This window comes from Lutjanus erythropterus, chromosome 14 (genome assembly GCF_056507025.1).
Source record: "Lutjanus erythropterus isolate fLutEry1 chromosome 14, fLutEry1.hap2, whole genome shotgun sequence".
Classification (NCBI taxonomy): Eukaryota; Metazoa; Chordata; class Actinopteri; order Lutjaniformes; family Lutjanidae; genus Lutjanus; species Lutjanus erythropterus.
In genome coordinates this window covers 4,641,193-4,658,498 of record NC_139330.1, presented here as the reverse complement: position 1 = coordinate 4,658,498, position 17,306 = coordinate 4,641,193, and the positions used below count along the sequence as shown (strand labels likewise).

At 37.8% G+C, this 17,306-nt stretch overlaps 2 protein-coding genes across 5 annotated transcripts; one reads left to right on the top strand and one right to left on the bottom strand.

Annotated features, from left to right (window-relative positions):
* Window positions 1-3,400: 3,400 nt before the first annotated feature.
* On the bottom strand, window positions 3,401-9,677 carry eloal (elongin A, like). Of its 3 annotated transcripts, none has more exons than XM_084735474.1 (11): window positions 9,527-9,677; window positions 8,217-8,273; window positions 7,994-8,106; window positions 6,943-7,876; window positions 6,756-6,855; window positions 6,505-6,672; window positions 6,315-6,412; window positions 5,226-5,406; window positions 4,531-4,639; window positions 3,852-3,961; window positions 3,401-3,656 (listed from the first exon to the last, which is right to left on the bottom strand). In XM_084735474.1, exons 1-11 carry the CDS (start codon window positions 9,602-9,604, stop codon window positions 3,595-3,597), a joined length of 2,010 nt encoding a protein of 669 aa, XP_084591600.1. In that variant the 5' UTR covers window positions 9,605-9,677; the 3' UTR covers window positions 3,401-3,594. The 3 variants fall into 3 exon arrangements, with proteins under 3 accessions (XP_084591600.1, XP_084591598.1, XP_084591599.1); XM_084735472.1 differs by having other exon boundaries at window positions 4,525-4,639; window positions 9,527-9,670; XM_084735473.1 differs by having other exon boundaries at window positions 4,525-4,639; window positions 6,756-6,852; window positions 9,527-9,670.
* A 1,450-nt stretch (window positions 9,678-11,127) lies between these two features.
* Window positions 11,128-15,175, top strand: klhl31 (kelch-like family member 31). 2 transcript variants are annotated; one of them, XM_084735475.1, is made up of 3 exons: window positions 11,128-11,231; window positions 12,274-13,479; window positions 13,571-15,175. In XM_084735475.1, exons 2-3 carry the CDS (start codon window positions 12,305-12,307, stop codon window positions 14,301-14,303), a joined length of 1,908 nt encoding a protein of 635 aa, XP_084591601.1. In that variant the 5' UTR covers window positions 11,128-11,231; window positions 12,274-12,304; the 3' UTR covers window positions 14,304-15,175. The 2 variants fall into 2 exon arrangements, with proteins under 2 accessions (XP_084591601.1, XP_084591602.1); XM_084735476.1 differs by having other exon boundaries at window positions 11,140-11,231; window positions 12,277-13,479.
* The last annotated feature ends 2,131 nt before the right edge of the window (window positions 15,176-17,306 follow it).

The window sequence follows — 17,306 nt, the reverse complement described above, 5'->3', positions numbered from 1 at the left end:
CATCATTCCAGGCTGCTCCTCCCTCCCTCCGGTCCCTCCTCTGGATAGTCCCGTCCCGCACAGGGCCGCCATGATGGGCCACAGAGGACTGACAACAGCCCGGGGGGGCAGGCTGAGGGAGGAAGGGACGACACCGTCTGCACCTGGAAATGTGTATTTATATTTATTTGAAATACGGCTGTAGTTAAATCTACTATTAATCTATATTTGTTTACCTGTGGGAAACAATTAGGGCCAGGTATGAGAAAAGAGATAAGAGATGAAAAGAGAAAAAATAAGGACGATTTTTTATATGGCATTATGAGAATGAAAAATGAAATGTCGAGAGTAAAGTTGAAATGTTGAGAATAAATTAGAAATGATGCGAATAAAGTAAAACTTTTAAAGATAAAGCTGAAATACCATGTCATGTCGAGAATACAATTTTAATAGGCTACCATGTCGAGAATAAAGTCGCATTGTAATAAAATCGGAAGGTCTAGAATAAAGTTGAACTGAGAAAAAATCGAAATTTTAAGGATAAAGTTGAAACACCGTGTCAAGAATAAGTCATAATGTCTAGAATAAAATTGAAATTGGCTACCATGTCAAGAATAAAGTCGAAATGTCGAGAATGAAAATAAAGTGAATAAAATTAAAGTTCAATGTTGAGAATAAAGCTGCAATGTCGAAAATAAAGTTGGAATACCATTTGGAGAATAAAGAGGAAGTGTCGAGAATAAAGTTTAATTAATTATTTAATAAATAAATGGTATTTCAACTTTATTTTCAATATTTCGACTTTATTCTCACAATGCACATTAAAAAACTTTCATACTCTGTTGTAGTTAAGCATCTTTGTAACTGTGAGGCACAAAATTGTGAAGAATGGCCGTGGTGGAAGAAGTACTACTTCTTTTACTATTTCACTTTAGAGAGAAAGCATATTTTTATTTTAAGCTCATAAGTGATCAAGCACTTTCTCACTTTTATCACCACAACGTAACTGATATCACTGAGTCAATTCACCTGCTGTATTTCTCTTCCTGACTTGTACAATTTACCATAATTTCTCCAGCAGACTTGGAAGGGTAGGGTGAGACAAGATCTTTGCAATTTGAAAGCTCATGTTAGCTGCCACTAAATCCCACACACTGGCTCTTACAGTAAAAGCAGCAATCAAAATCAGAAATAGCTGGTGATTGAACATAACTGTATTCAGGCCTACTCAATGTTTAGGTATTTGTACTACATTTGAGTATTTCCATTTTCTGTTTCTTATTCCACCTCCTGTCATTTCACAGGGAATTACACCAAAAATATTATTAGATTATAAAACATGATGCCTTGTTATAGATGGAACTGCTCCAAAGTATAAAGTTGTTAATATTAGCTCCACCTCAACTTGCTGCAACATCAAAATGTTGCTTGTACAGTAATGCATCAATATGAATAATTTAAGAATATAACATAACAATGACTGGGGCCATTATGCTTTGAGTACTTACTGTTCATACTTTAAGCACATTATACTTTACTTAAATAAGAATTCTAAAGTAAAACCTGTAATTGAGTATTTCTACCTTGTTGCAGTGGTGAAAAGAGTACTGGAAACTTGTGCTCAAGTACAAGTACTGTTAAATTACCGAAATAATACTCACCGATGATTTAAACTACTGATACAGTGTACAAAGTATTCTTAACAGAAATTATTAGCTAAGATGCCAAAAAGTGACTTGATTACAGTAAATTGAATACTTCCATCCCTGCATTGTGGTATTGCTATAATGTCAATATTTCCTCCACCACTGGAGCCCTGGTGTGTGCCATTTCTCACATATTTTGTTGAGAACTGTTCAGTGGTTAATTATAATCAGTCAGCTGATACGAAATAGTGCCACAATTTTGTTTTTGTTGTTTTATAAAGTGAAACTTGAGCACTTTCCATGTAGATGTCCAGTCAGTATTGGTGGTAAATGTAGTCAACTGAAGCAATAAATTGCGTCATATTGGCGCAGTGCATTGCAGTACCTGTAGGCACTGCTGCATGGCTCTACAAGCAGAAGAACTCAGACCTCTTGGTCAATATAGCAGCACTGAGGAATTTATTGCTTCAAGTGAATACACCTATCTTCAACCCTGACCTGACATCTACATGGAAAATGCAAAAGTTTCACTAATGGAGTTAAAATTTACATTTGCTTAACAAACTTACAATGCATGATCAGATAAACCTGATGGGACCCCATGGCTAAATGAGTTGCTGGGCTCCTTTTAACCGGTTGTTCCTCCCCCTTTCTATGCATTTTGTCCAGTGTTCCTATGCTGGAATATTACAGTGCAAGGTCCTACAGGTTTATTGTGTGGTAATATCATTAAACTCAAACTAATTTAGGAACATGCATCATGTAAGCACAATATCTGCTGAAATTAAGGCCAAAGCATCAACTCCAATTCTACTCATGGGGATGGTGATTTCATTGAGAAATTGAAGTGAAGGCAACATCCATGTTTTCTGTCTGAAAAAAAAAATCAGCTGAATTATGTCACCCTTTAATATATTTCTTGTGATTTTTTTCCCTTCCAGGTCGGAGGTCATGCTCCAATCCTTTGTCCCTCTGAGGTCCCCTTGTGGTACGACAGCATCATCAACCATGAGGTGATTTCACCACCCTCTCCAAGGTGTACTCAATAGTTATAGTGGCCATTGCTGCCAGATATAAACAGATCTATGAGCGAACAGAGTTGCTCATTTAACCTTCACTTCCTTCTCTTACCACTCGTTACATCAAGGAATAAGCCTCTAATAAGTCACCATTTTGAAACTTTTAAGCAATAAGACACAAACCAAAAAACTAAACATGAAGCTGGATTAATGGTGCAGCCTTAGCAGGCTGCTGCAGTTTCAGAGCCTTCCCTTTTAAAATCTCAGTTGTTCAAACATAGCCAAAAACAAAAATAGACAGGGAGAGTCCTTGAAAAGTGGCAGACAGCAGACGCCTTCCACCATAAAAGACAAGAACATCACAGAGATTACAATAGGCTGATAAAGAAATGCTTTCTTTTCATTACGTGGAACAATTTGTTGATATCTTTTCAGAACTGTTGATATGAAAAGATCTTAACATAATATACCACCAGCAATTAACTTAATGTTAATTACATATAGGTGTATTAAGTATTTTATCAGTTGTAACACTTTGTAAATGCCCATCTTTTCATATTGCTGCCCATTTTGTTCAAAGATGATCTGAAATTTTATGTTTAGTAAATAATTGGACTGTGTTTGTCTGTTTACAGAAAAGAAAACAGTGTTTTACAGAAAACTACTCTATATCTCCACTAGATGGAGCCAAAACACATTAAATAAACTACTGAGCTTTTTTAGCTCAAAACAGGACAAAATATCAAAGCACATACATTTGCTAATTTCATAGTCCATTTAATAGTGAGTACAACTGAGAAAAAAAACCTGGCAATTGCCACTGTATTTACACAAACAACACAGAATAATCTAAGGTGAACACAGGCCTTATATTGTCCAAAGTTAATGAATGATAGAGTGCACTTTCACCACATCCACACACGGTAAATAGCAAGATCATATAAGAGCATTCATCTGCGTCCCAGCTGGTTCTTAAATGCCTTTAAGGACTTTGCCATCATTGGAGCGACTCCTATGAGAACAGGGGACAAAATAGGTGAGGTGGTAAAGTCAGATGTACTGTAGATCATCAGGATTACACAAGGTACAACATGGTAGCTTTCATTCTGATGAATAAACATGACAAATGTCTGAATGAGCCAGTTTGACAAGTTGTAGCAAACCCCACGACATTGTTGCTATGTTACTAATACTTGTGTGAGCTCACTTGTTTTTTTGCGAGGATCTTGTGTGTTGCCTGCTCCTGAAGCGCTGCTGCTGCTGGACCTGCTGGACTCATTACAACTCTGCCTCGACCTGTTGTCCTGAACCTTGACACTGATAATTGAAGAAATAATAAACAGAATTATTTATAAAACAAAAAAGAATGCGCATAAAATGACAAACTGAGTCTCCCCTTTATCTCCAAATGCCAGTGTGACACTACAGCTAGTGAGCATAACATCCCATGTTGCAACAGTTGACAACAAAGGACCCAAGGCTGTCTCCAACCAGAATAAAACCAGTTTATCCAGCACATTTCTCCAATTCCTGTTTGGCTAAGCTCACCCAAAAAGCATTTCACCCACTGTTATCACACGAGTCTCCGACAGATTATGACCCTGCTAAGCTGCTGTTGTTCAGTGATCACTTTGTAGTTAAGGGCTTTTATGTGGGAGAGGAGAAGAGCAAGCACAAGGCTTACCAGGTGTTCATGTTTTGGCAAACACAGATATTCAGCACTGCCCCAATATGGCTCGTATAATCTTCAGTTTGTTTTGTAATTAGGAAAACAATGCAGCTGAAATGATTATATACACTAACAAAATAAAACTAAAAACCACAAGCTGATCACAAATCCTGTGCAGATATTTCTCCATAATCCAGACATTAAAACCCACCTGCACCTGAGCTGTTGAGGCTGCTGAACAGCAGTTCCATGAATTTCCTGCTGAATTCGTACATCTCTCGGTGGCTTGGCAACAGTATGAATAAATGCCATCTTCACCTGCCGACCTAAAAAAAAAATAATAATAATTAAAAAAGTCAGTGTACAGAGTGTCATAAGGAGTAAACAGTTTCCTCTGAATACATTGTACACAAAATATTCACTTTCTCATATATAACGGTCTATCATTTTTATATATTATTAATAGACACTGTTAAAGCAATAACAAGTTGAGAAAACTCAACTTCAAGGCAATTTAAATAGATGTGAGTTATGATCCCAATTCAGTTCAAAAAAGTTTTATCAACTAACAATGTTTTGTTGAGGTAATTTAATTTTCTTTAGATAAATTGAATCTGAGTTTTAGAAACCCCCAAAACTTGTATTTCTAAAACTGTTGCATAAACTCATAAAAGTGAAAGTAAATAGTTAATTGCAACCATTTAATTCTCAAGCACCCAAAATCAGCTCACTGAACAATATTTGAAATATATTTTTTATTTACCTAAAAGACAAGAGTTGCCTTGAAATGCTGAGTTTTCTCAACTTTCTCTTTTTTTTTTTTTTACAGTGTATGTGATTAGGATTTTTTTTTTTGGCTATGATCAATATATAAAGACTGTTGTACTCAAGAGTCCACTATACAGTTCACACCTTTGGGTTTGTTAGAGTGTGCCGAGACAATGCTTTTTGTCAGTCTCTGGAGTTTCTTCTCCCTCTCCTCAGACATCCTGACGTACATCTCTTTCCATGATTCATACTCCTGAAGTTTGGAGTCTTTGAAGTCCCTCTGACAATGTTTCCCCCATAAGTGGTCTGTCACGCCAACATACATCTGTGTAAACAAACAATTACACGCCTAAATAGCAAATGCTTTTCAAATTTCTGTGTAAATTTAATTACTGGATATGGTATTTATAATTGAAATAACCTATAATACTGTACAGTACTTTATATAAAATTTAGCTTAATGTAGTTTCACTGCTGTATTTCACTGGCTCGTTTTTGGCAGTTTGTCATAAGCTTCAGGGAAATCAGGTTTCAGTCTTAGGTAGCACAAGGTTTCCACAAGGCAAAGTATCATGGGAGGACAGTTAAAAAATAGAATTACCATAGTTATAAATTTTCCCCCATGTTTACCCAACACATTTTTATATATGTTCCATATATTAAACCCAAAATAAATACTAGAAGCAGACTAGTTGATTACTGTCAGCAAATTATTTAACCAGCATTTGCACAGGGATTATTCTGTCTCAAACTTTTTGATCTATATAAGAGCTTAATTGCTGTGACAGTAATCACTGTAACAGGTTTCCACTGTATTTACCGATACCATTCATCCTCACAAAGGGTTTCACCCTTAGATTTAATGATCCTATGGCTTTTCCATTGGATGAAAATATAGCTGTAACATAAATTCCTGCCAACCCTAAAGCGCCAGTGAATCTGCAAGATTTACAATCCAATGTTAGCCTCTATTAGGTATTATTTGAATGCCACCATGCAAATATGCTTTATATGATTAGTTGTGTTCCCATAGCCCACAATAATGTTCAATGTCACAGTGAAATAACTTTAAAAATTATAACTGGTAAAATGGAACAGTAATTGTAGCAATTTGTTGAATCTGAATTTTAGCAGGTCTAGAGACAAACGAGGAAGTCCAATGCAGTGCTAAGCAGGTGTACCTAATAAAGTGGCCACTAAGTGTGCACTACATTTATTCATTCACATTCTTACTGGGTTGCATTCTTCAATGCGTAGCAGCTGTTCTGGTGTGCACCTCTCCAACACCGGCTCGAGGATTTCAAACGGGACTCCACCAGTTTCATAGAGCACTGAGAAGAGATCCCTGCACATAAATATGAATCCCAACAAACTGACAGTCCGATCAGAGCCATGCACAAAGGTTCTTTCGGATTTTACTCACAGTTAATGTTATTCTGGAGTGTGCGGATGCACTGTTGGTGCAAGCTCATCATGGTTGGGAGGAAGATGGTCTTGGCACCAGAGTAGACTTGCATCTTCCTGTTAAGTCGCTGACCAGTGAAGACTGCAGACTCCTCAGAGACTTCACAGAAGTCTGACTCTTTCTCAACTTTTAAGACCAAAAACAAGGAGCATTTGGAACAAAATAACCAAAATGAAAAAACACAGCTGGATTTGTTATGAATACAATACCTTTTCTCTCAAAGTACTCAGCACTGGATGGCTTATCCCAGTCAGGCAGAACAGAAGGCAAAGGAATGTTCATCAGCTCCATTACAGAGTCTGTAAACTGCTGAAATATGAAGGATTAGTCGTCTAAATTAATCAGTCAGTACCTGATCTTTAAAAGCCTAATGCTTACCATTATCATCAAATATACCTGTTTTGGAGAGGTAACATTTATAGACACCACTGATGACTTGAAAGCTTTCACGCTGAGATCTTTGGTTGCTTCTTCTTTTATTGCAGTCTTAATTTTTTGGGGAGTTTTCTTCACTCCGGATCTTTCTTTTTTTGTCTTAAAAACATTCATATCATAGTTCAAGTATGATTCAAAAGACATGGAAGGCTCCTCGGGGTCACCATTACTTTCCTTTTCTTCGTGCTTTATTTTGGCCTTTTTGTGTTTTGGATGTTCCTCATTTTCAGACTCTTTTTTGTATGTCAGAGTGGCGTGTCTCTCTTCACCTATTTTTTTCCTTTTTCTGTTTTGGGTCTCTGAGCTCCTTGATTTTCCTGAAGATCTGTCATCTTTGTCATTTGCCAGCTTTAAGGGTTCTGAGTATTTGTCACTGGAATAAAATGAAACAGATTCTTTGTCTTCCTTTGACAATTCTCTTGATGCCTTTGACTTCTTAACTGACTCTTTCTCTGACCCAAATCTTCGAGTGTCAGAGTTGTATTTCTTGTTTTTCCTGGAATCAGACCTGGATTTCTGACAAATGTCCTCTGAATTTTTGTTTCTTGGCAAAGTATCAACGTCTCCTGACTTTCTGTTACACTGATCATTTTTCTCCTTCTTGGAAACAACTGAATTGTTCATTTTATCTCCTTTGGTTCTCTTTTTCAAGACGTCACTCTGAGGAATGTTGGGGTTTTCTTGATTTTCACTTTTCTGTTCTTCACATTGTCTCTCTAAATCAGCTTTCCTATTCCCTGTGTTGAAGACAGCCTCATCTGAAGAGTTCTGACTTGTGTCATGAGATGTTAAGTAATTATTGTTTAAATCCTCCATTGTTAGCCTTCCATTGTTTGGAGAGTTTTGATTGCCTTTACCAGACAAACTCTCTGACACATCCCCATCTTCAGTGTGGCTGCATCAAGAAAGTATTCAAAATCAAAATATCAGAAACATACACAAAAATTAAACACAATCAAATATATTATACAGTATATTGTTAAATAAAACTATTAAGTTAAATACATCGCACCTTGTGGATTCCTTAGGGAGTAATCTTTTCCAACCTCTAACCAGCAACTTGGCAAATTCTCCAGCCTGTTCATGTCTGCGCAACAAGTTGACTGTTTTGCCAATTCCCGTCTCCTAATTTATATGCAGACACAAGTCAGCGCAGTGAGAAAAAAAACTCACAAATCCAAAATTCACATGCAAATATATCAACACAAAATATATTCTATGCGAAAGAGACTCACGGCAAGAATGTCTAAGGTGATATCCAGATCCTGAAGTTTCTGCAAAATCTTTAGAACCTGGAAACAGAGAAAACTCATTAAATGTGCTTGAACATGTACTGTGAAAATACACCTTAAATAAAAGTTCTGAAAAATTTGTAAAGATTACAGATAGCTGGATTTAATACTAACCTTGATGACTGTTTGCAGTCTTTTCATTATTGTGAAAACAACCAATGCAGACTTATCTTACAGTGTATTAGAGACACACCGCAAACTGTTAAAAAATGGGTCTCGGCGGATTTTTAACTCTCACACAATGCTTGTTGGAAAGTCTGCTAATATGCTGATCATGTTTTCTTTAGAAACTTAAATTAGTTGATTGAATTCTGCACAGTACATTCATTTCAATCAAAACAGTTCTGAAAATAAATACAAGAAATGTCTTGAGTAAATAAAAGAATAATAATAAAAATAATAAAAATAAAAAAAGATCAGTTAATTCCTCTAAATTCTTGTATGATTGTTACAGTGTGGTTTTCATGCTTGTTTAAGACAAAAGTAACTCAAAGGTGAAATAAAACGAGGAAAACCCAACACACCAAATATGGCAGTCCTGATTTTGGATCACAGTTGCTGATTGTGCATTCAGAGCAGAAGCTATGTATGGGAACCACACACCCACTGCTCCTTTTACTGCGAACTATAAATGGATAATGCTACTGGTGGCTCTTAAAAAGCCTCACTATATAACTGAGTTTGAGGTTTTATAGTTGTGCATTGGACATTTAACTGTAATGTATTTAAATTTGATCTTAAGACCTAAATAAGGGACAACTGATAATTTCATCTACACGTGAAAGTGACTCAAACGAGACAACAGAGAGTCCCAACCTCCACTGATGATGGACAGCAGCCATAAGCTGAACAACTGGAGGAGATGCCAATTTTAGCCCCAAGACACCTCCCTCGCGTTTAAACACCCTGACCCCGGCAGTAAAGCGCTCCAAATGCTGTGTGGCAGCAGCGCACACGTCAATGCCTGGGACTGCACTCAGTCAGCCTCAGTCCATCATGATGAGGAGCACAATAAAACGGAGACGACATGAAAGGAAGGACGGTGGAATTTGTGTAGCAAACAAAAGCAGAAGAACTTCCGAAACGGCATTAATGTTCTTGAAGAAGTTATGGCAAAAACAGCTAAAGAAACGGTGGAGTTAAATGCAAACAATTTATGTCCTAAAGGCAGCAACTTCTCACTTTGGCACTGCGTGTTTATTTTGCGCACTTACTTTGCGTACGTATCATAAAACAATAAGCATTGCATCTACCGTAGCGGCCTCTGCTGTGGCTGTAAGCTGAAGTTTGAAACGCATGATTTTCTTCACCACATCGGAGCTGTTGGCCATCACGGTGACTCACGTGCAACCGTCCCCACACACCGGGCAGCGCGCGCCCATTGATGACACAATTATAATGGGCGGCACCGATGACAGAAATGATGTGGGGTGTGTGGTTTAAATAAAATGAGACAATTCATATTAAGAACACATTGTTGCCACAGAGAATAATAACAGTCAAACCAACACCCAAATTATTATTGAACTGGGCCACTAAAAGAGATTTTTGTCATCCTTCAAAGCAGAATCAACAATCAGGCATGCTGATTATTTGACCTGACTTATAACAGGGGTTTCAAGCTTAAATTGGCTTGGAGAAACTTCCTGTATTGGGGGGTTCACTTTCAAAGCTTAAGTTCTGCAAGATATTTATGTTTCCATCACTAATTTATTTTCATCATTCATCAAAAAATCATATAGTAGTTTCTATACGCTTAGTTAACTGTGGATTGGACACAAACTCCTCTGTCAAATAGGCCATTAATACCCCTAATGAAAATGGCTTGCTGAGCATTGTCAGATTTGTCTGTGCTTTTTTCAAAGGCCACAGAGTGTGCAGTGAAAATTTGTTGTGTAACTGATCATAAATTTCACTTGATCACTTTCTAATCAACTCTGCCATTGTGTTTGCCAATGGTGAAATACTACTGAAACTATTATTTTCTCAGCATAGAATTGCAACATACAATCCTTCAGCAATACATACATACAATACATCTTTAATAGATTTGTGTTTTTATTTCAGTAGGTGAAGGGTAGCTTAAATTGTTATGAAACAAGCAGAAAAATGTATTAAATAAAAAATACTTTTACAGGCTGGGTTGAAGGCCAGCAGTATGATCACGACTCTTAGCACTCTGTTGATTAAGCGTGCTGGTAAAGAAATGGTGCTCAAGTCCAGTGTGAGTCCTCTGTGTGCTTTAATTTCTGTTATCTCAATTAAATTCTGCTCATATCCGTTTAAATTGTCGGTGATAGAGGTTTTCAAAGTGGGAGGCACGCCTTCAGTTTGTGAAGAGGCTCAGTGAAAGGCAGTGTGATTTGCTTACACATGTAACTCAAAATTCAATAGTTCTTGGGAATTTCACTGTTGTTCCCAGTTTCACAGTCAGAAAATAATAAATGGCATAGGACAGGCCCTTTTTATGTATTTGGTGTGGTCTTGAGTTATGTCAAACAGCACTATTAGGTTATCGTGGCTCAATTGTTGTGTGTCTTTGGGACCAATAAATATAATCATAATCCCATTAGGAGTAAAACATCAAAACAAAAATAGTTTTTGTTGGCTAGTTAATGAATATGCTCTTTGTACCACTGAGATCTAATGATTTTTCTAAACAATGCCCAAATGAAACTCTTCATATGATGTCTCATTGAGGATATAGGTCGAGCCCCCACAGTATGTTGACATCAACTGATTGGAGGCTATTGTAGGACACTATGTTGGGGAGGGGGGTTTGTATGGTCCCTGCCACATGCCCACATGCATTGCACAATACTTGATTGGCACTCACACCCCAAGAGGAGGAGTTAACTGCATGTCTCTTTCAGCTGGGGTGACTGCTGCTCTCTCTCTCCTGCTCCAGTAACTGGAGGCACAAGTTCCTTCTTCTCCAGCCTTAACTTCATTTCTCAGGTAAGTGGAGCTTTGCCATGCTTGATTGTTTGCCATTTTAGCAATGAAAAGGCAGTTTGATGCAGCTAATGCTTCAGCAGTTAGTCATTTTAGGATGGAAAATATGTTCTTCTCTCACTGACTTGGGCTTGAAAAGGCAAATAAATTGATGGAAGCTGTTGATCCTTTGGTAAAATTAGTTTTAACACACAGCCATGGTGACAGTAAGCTTCAAGTTTTCTATGGTTGTGGAGAAATAATGTGAAGAGTGGCTGTTTTAGCAAACGTTTTTCACCTTGAAGTGTGTTATTTGCAAACATATTCAGGACAAGTCTAAAATACTTAAAGTAAATAAAGAAAAGAGATAAAAATTAACATTGGTGTCAGCTTGAACTTAAACAGTCAAAGGACATGAGGCCTGTTGCTCATGTCTCAACGTCTATAAAAGGAACGTCAAGGGTGAGCCGTCCAGCGTTACTATTCCTGGACATACTGCTGATAAATTGTGACAGATGCAAAGAGGGGCATGTTGACGCACTCACCCTCCCCAGCATCACCTGGTAGCACACATGTTTTCAGTGGTGTCAGTGTCTGGTCGTGTAGAAATAAATTCCACAACTCCAAAATGTAATAAATAGGGGTTTTTTTAGATCCAACAAGGGCTCTGCCATTATTGTTTAGTATGAGGTAAAGGAACAGTATGTAGACATGATACAAGAACAATAGAATCTCATAACAGTGCAAATGTACAGCTTAGCATACAGATGAAATAATTTCAAATTGTTTTAAATATCATACCCTGAACACCACTGTATTTCCAGTTAAGTCACTAATATTTTCATGAGTTGACTGGATCTGTAGGCAAAAATCAAACAAAGAAGCCACACACTGCAGTGATAGCACGCAGCATTTTTACTGTAGCAACATTTCTATTCATCTATTAGAGATCTTCATCAGGCATTGTTAAATTGTTTTTTGTCAGTCCAGATCTGTGGTGCATGACTTGAGCTGGATGACTGATATGATACGTCTTTTCTGATGTTTTTTTTTTTAATATTTTCAGAAGGTTTGGGCTGTGTTCTGCTGCAACAGCCATGGCACCCAAGAAGAACAAGACGACCAAAAAGAGCAAAGGAGACATAAATGAAATGACCATAATGGTTGAGGACAGCCCAATCAACAAGATCAACGGGTTAAACACACTGTTAGAGGGAGGAAACGGCTTCAGCTGCATTTCAACTGAAGTCACTGATTCTGTGTATGCCCCAAACCTCCTGGAAGGTTTGAGCAACATGAGGCAGGATAATTTCCTCTGTGATCTGACAGTCGCCACCAAGTCAAAATCATTTGATGTCCACAAGGTAGTCATGGCCTCTTGCAGCGAGTACATTCGAAACATCTTGAAGAAGGATTCGTCACTCCAGAAGATCGACCTGAACGACCTCTCACCAGTCGGCCTCGCCACAGCAATCACATATGCTTACTCTGGAAAGCTGACCCTGTCACTGTACAGCATCGGCAGCACTATCGCTGCAGCCATGCTGCTGCAGATTGGCACCTTAGTGAAGATGTGCAGTGATTTTCTCATGCAGGAGCTCAGTGTGGAGAATTGCATGTATGTGGCCAATATTGCTGATGCTTATGACCTGAAAGAAACCAAGGAGGCAGCTCAGAAATTCATGCGGGAGAACTTCATCGAGTTTTCTGAGATGGAGCAGTTCCTGAAGCTCACCTATGAGCAGATCAGTGATTTCCTCTCTGATGATTCCCTGCAGCTTCCTTCTGAGATCACAGCTTTCCAGATCGCCATGAAATGGTTAGACTTTGATGAGAAGAGGTTGAAGTACGCAGCAGATCTCCTAACTCACATCCGCTTCGGCACAATCTCTGCCCAAGACCTGGTGAATCATGTCCAGAGTGTGCCTAGAATGATGCAAGACCCCGAGTGCCACCGTCTCCTTGTTGACGCCATGAATTACCATCTGCTGCCATACCAACAGAACATCCTCCAGTCACGCAGAACAAAGGTACGCGGAGGCCTCAAGGTGATCCTCACAGTCGGTGGACGTCCAGCCCTGACAGAGAAATCTCTCAGCAAAGATGTTCTCTACAGAGATGAAGACAATGTGTGGAATAAGTTGACAGAAATGCCAGCAAAGAGCTTTAATCAGTGTGTAGCCGTCCTGGATGGCTTCCTGTATGTGGCAGGTGGTGAGGACCAGAATGATGCAAGGAACCAGGCTAAACATGCTGTCAGCAACTTCTGCAGGTAAGAACTAATTATTTTACTTTTAATTTGGAATTTGTCTTATTAGTTATTAGAAAAGAACTTTAAATCCCTCCCCTTTCACATTCTTTAGATATGACCCCCGCTTCAACACTTGGCATCACTTGAGCAACATGATCCAGAGGCGCACCCACTTCAGCCTCAATACCTTCAATGGCCTCTTGTTTGCCATTGGTGGACGAAATGCTGATGGTGTTCAGGCCTCGTTGGAGTGCTACGTGCCCTCCTCCAACCAGTGGCAGATGAAAGCTCCCATGGAGGTGCCCCGCTGCTGTCACGCCAGCTCCCTCATTGATGGCAAGATCATTGTAACAGGAGGTTACATCAACAACGCCTACTCCAGGGCCGTGTGTGCATATGACCCTTCCACTGACACCTGGCAGGATAAGAGCAGTCTGAGTACACCTCGAGGATGGCACTGCGCCGCCACCGTGGGAGACCGAGCCTACGTCATCGGTGGCAGTCAGTTGGGAGGTCGTGGGGAGAGGGTGGATGTCCTCGCTGTTGAATCTTACAACCCTCAGACCGGGCAGTGGAGCTACTGCGCACCTCTTCATACAGGAGTGAGCACGGCTGGTATTTCAATTTTGAACAACAAGGTGTATCTCCTGGGAGGCTGGAACGAGGGTGAGAAGAAGTACAAGAAGTGCATTCAGGTTTACAACCCTGACCTTAATGAATGGACTGAGGATGATGAATTGCCAGAGGCTACAGTCGGCATTTCATGCTGTGTCGTCACCATACCAACACGGAAAACACGAGAGTCCAGAGCCAGTTCAGTGTCTTCTGCACCAGTCAGTATATAAGGGTTTAGAAGATGATAATGATGTAGTTTACATGTCTGAAGGTCTCCAGCTTTTCTGTTGCATAAATCTTGGTTCTAAACTCTACAAATAGTCTTGTTTCCAGGGCTAAAATGATCAGTTTAAATTGTGATCAACTTTTAAGATGAGGAAATGAAAAAAATGCAAGGATTACAAATCTGGGAACATGGACTTTTAAGTTCAGTGAACATAAGAAATAACAGATTTTATGATTTTTAGCCAGAAATTTACCTTTGGGGCCAAGTCAGTTGGGATAATTTCTTGAGTAAATATGTTATTTAAATCTCAAATGAAAGGCATAAAAGGCTAAATTGATGCTGTTATTGAGATGAATCTATAACATATCTGTCTTTTTTACCCAGTGCCATGAAATTCATAATATAGATAACACAATCATTAACTGAAGGATTTTGTGACAGTCTAGTTTATGGTGACTGTAGCTACTGTGATTCTCAATACTTGAACAGAATAATGAGCTGGAGCTGTAATAGGTGTTGGCACCACCTACCAGGAGTAGGTGTTTGTGATTAGTGTTAAAACACACTTCACAGTTAAGGCTGCAGTTTCTCTACATGTGTCTCCTGTACAGTATTCAGTGGTCTTGGGTCGTATGCTGTCTGATTGTCATAAACACCATCAGGATTCTGCGGGGGAAATGTTGGAATGATGAGGGTTGATTGAATGGGTTCAGATGTGACATAAACTATTTTGTAAAAAAGAAAAAGAAAAATATATCTTGTGAATGATGTTGTAAGCCTGAGCTTTCCTGGAGGTCAGTACTCATGAATTCCCTGAATGCTCATGTGTTTTAATTTTTTGTCTGTTTTTAAATTAAAGAGATGAAGTGTAAGCTACTCTGAGCCATGGTCGTTTATTTACAGTCATTTTATTTTGTTAATTTTCTTAGTCTTTCAAATGAGGTGTATATATGTGACACACTTGTTTTTTTTTTTTAAAAAAATTGGTTCAGGTTTGTTTTGTTTTTTTTACATCCATAAATCAACAAATCCTCATGCACACAGTTTCAGTTCATTCATCTATTTGCCCTTTTATGTGCGCCTTTTACTCTTTTCAGGAGATTATTGAAAATGCCAAGTTACAGTTAATATTGGTATATGGCTTGATGGGATTGAACACTGTTACCATATTTTAGAGACAAAGAGTCACCAGATTTGCTTGGATTTTACTGCAGTTTTTTTCTGAATCAGCAGGAAAAAGTGATGAGGCCATTAAAGGCAGGGCTTCCTGAGTGAATCATGAGGTATGCTCTTCCAGCTTCCTGTCTTTAATCCTAACTCATTAATCATCCTGTCCAACCGAGAAATTCGCTAAAATTCACTGGGGAAAAAAAAGTTGAGAAAAATCACAATTTCAAAGCAGCTGCCTTCACCAGATTTTTGAACCCAACTCAAACTTTGAAACAACCTTTGAAATAAACAAGGTTTTGCTAACTAATGTTTGGTTGAAATAGTTTACTTTTTTCATGCAATTTAATCCTTGAGTTTTAGATATACCCACTCATTTTTTATTTCAAAAATTATTCAACTGTTGATCTGAACTGTTGTACTGTGAACCTAATTTGTCTTTATTTGGGTACATGAAAATTGAATGGTTACAATTAAAAATATGAAATTATTAACCATTATTCACTTTCACTTTAATGAGTTTAATCAACATTTTTTGAAATAGAAATTTCAAAGTTTATCTGAAGAAGAAAAGTAAATTATCTTATATTGGTAAAACATTTTCAAAAATTTGAGTTGGGTTTAAAATAATTAATTAAAATATATTTTAATTATTCTATTGAAGTAAGTTGCCTTGAAATTTCAATTTTTTCGTTTTGTTTGTGTTTATGTTCTTGTCTAAATCTAAAATTATACAAGGTCTGTTTATTGTTATTAAACAGGATGTCATTCATGCTGATGGGAGTCAAACCACATCCTTATCTGTGGCAGATTTCATTGCAGTTCAATGACCTTTCCTCCACCCATGTATGTACATTACACACCCTCTGAAAAGCACTGACTGCTGTGTCATTATTACATTCATCTTTTTGCTTTTATGATGTTGCTGTTCCTGATAAGCTGCTACTGAACATGACCCATCGTTCATTTAATGCTGAAGTTTGGAGAAAGAAAGGATCCCTTTTCTCAAATTTTCAGTAGTATCTAAAAAGATTTAAGTCTAACCAAGTGTAAACATGTCTGATCCGAACTAGTGTTGAAACACTTTGTTCATGCATTGATTCATCAGTTAATAGATAACTGCAGTAAGCAATTAATAAAAGTTATGATAGATGAGAAAAAAAAAATCAAACATTCTTTCGCTACAGCCTCTCAAATGTGATTATTTGGTACTTTTAACTGATCTTGTGTATAAATGTAAATTGAATTACTGGGTGTTAATAATAGACAAAATAAGTTATTTGACATCATATTTTCACAGGTCACAATGGAAAATTTAAACAGGAGACTATAAATTTATTGTACTACCCAGAAAAATCAGGCTATACTTAAATAGGCTAGACATTAGAAATAAATATTATGAAATGGCAATGTGAAATTTGAAATTGGGGAAAATGGGGACCCACTTTTTAAAAATGACAACCCATCGCAACCCAAATCACAAAAGGCCTCATTCATGCATAAATTAACGTTCCTGACCATTTTTACTGCCATTTCTGCATCACCAGATACACATGTAAGAACTTTAGACATTAGAAATAAATTTATATATGCTGAGTTAACAGGCCATCTAATTATTTTTATTTCCTCGTATCAGGAAGACAATCAAGGATATTTTAGCCCGCTTCATAACATTAATGAGCCGAAATAAGTGCCTTTAGACAGAATTAACAGGCTCTTGGTTTTACTTCTCATCAGTAAAACAATAGACATATTTTTAAATGCTTTATAAAATGTGTACTGCAGATATAAATCTTAAATTTGCAGAATTTCTGCCATAGTCTTTTATTTATTTGGGGAC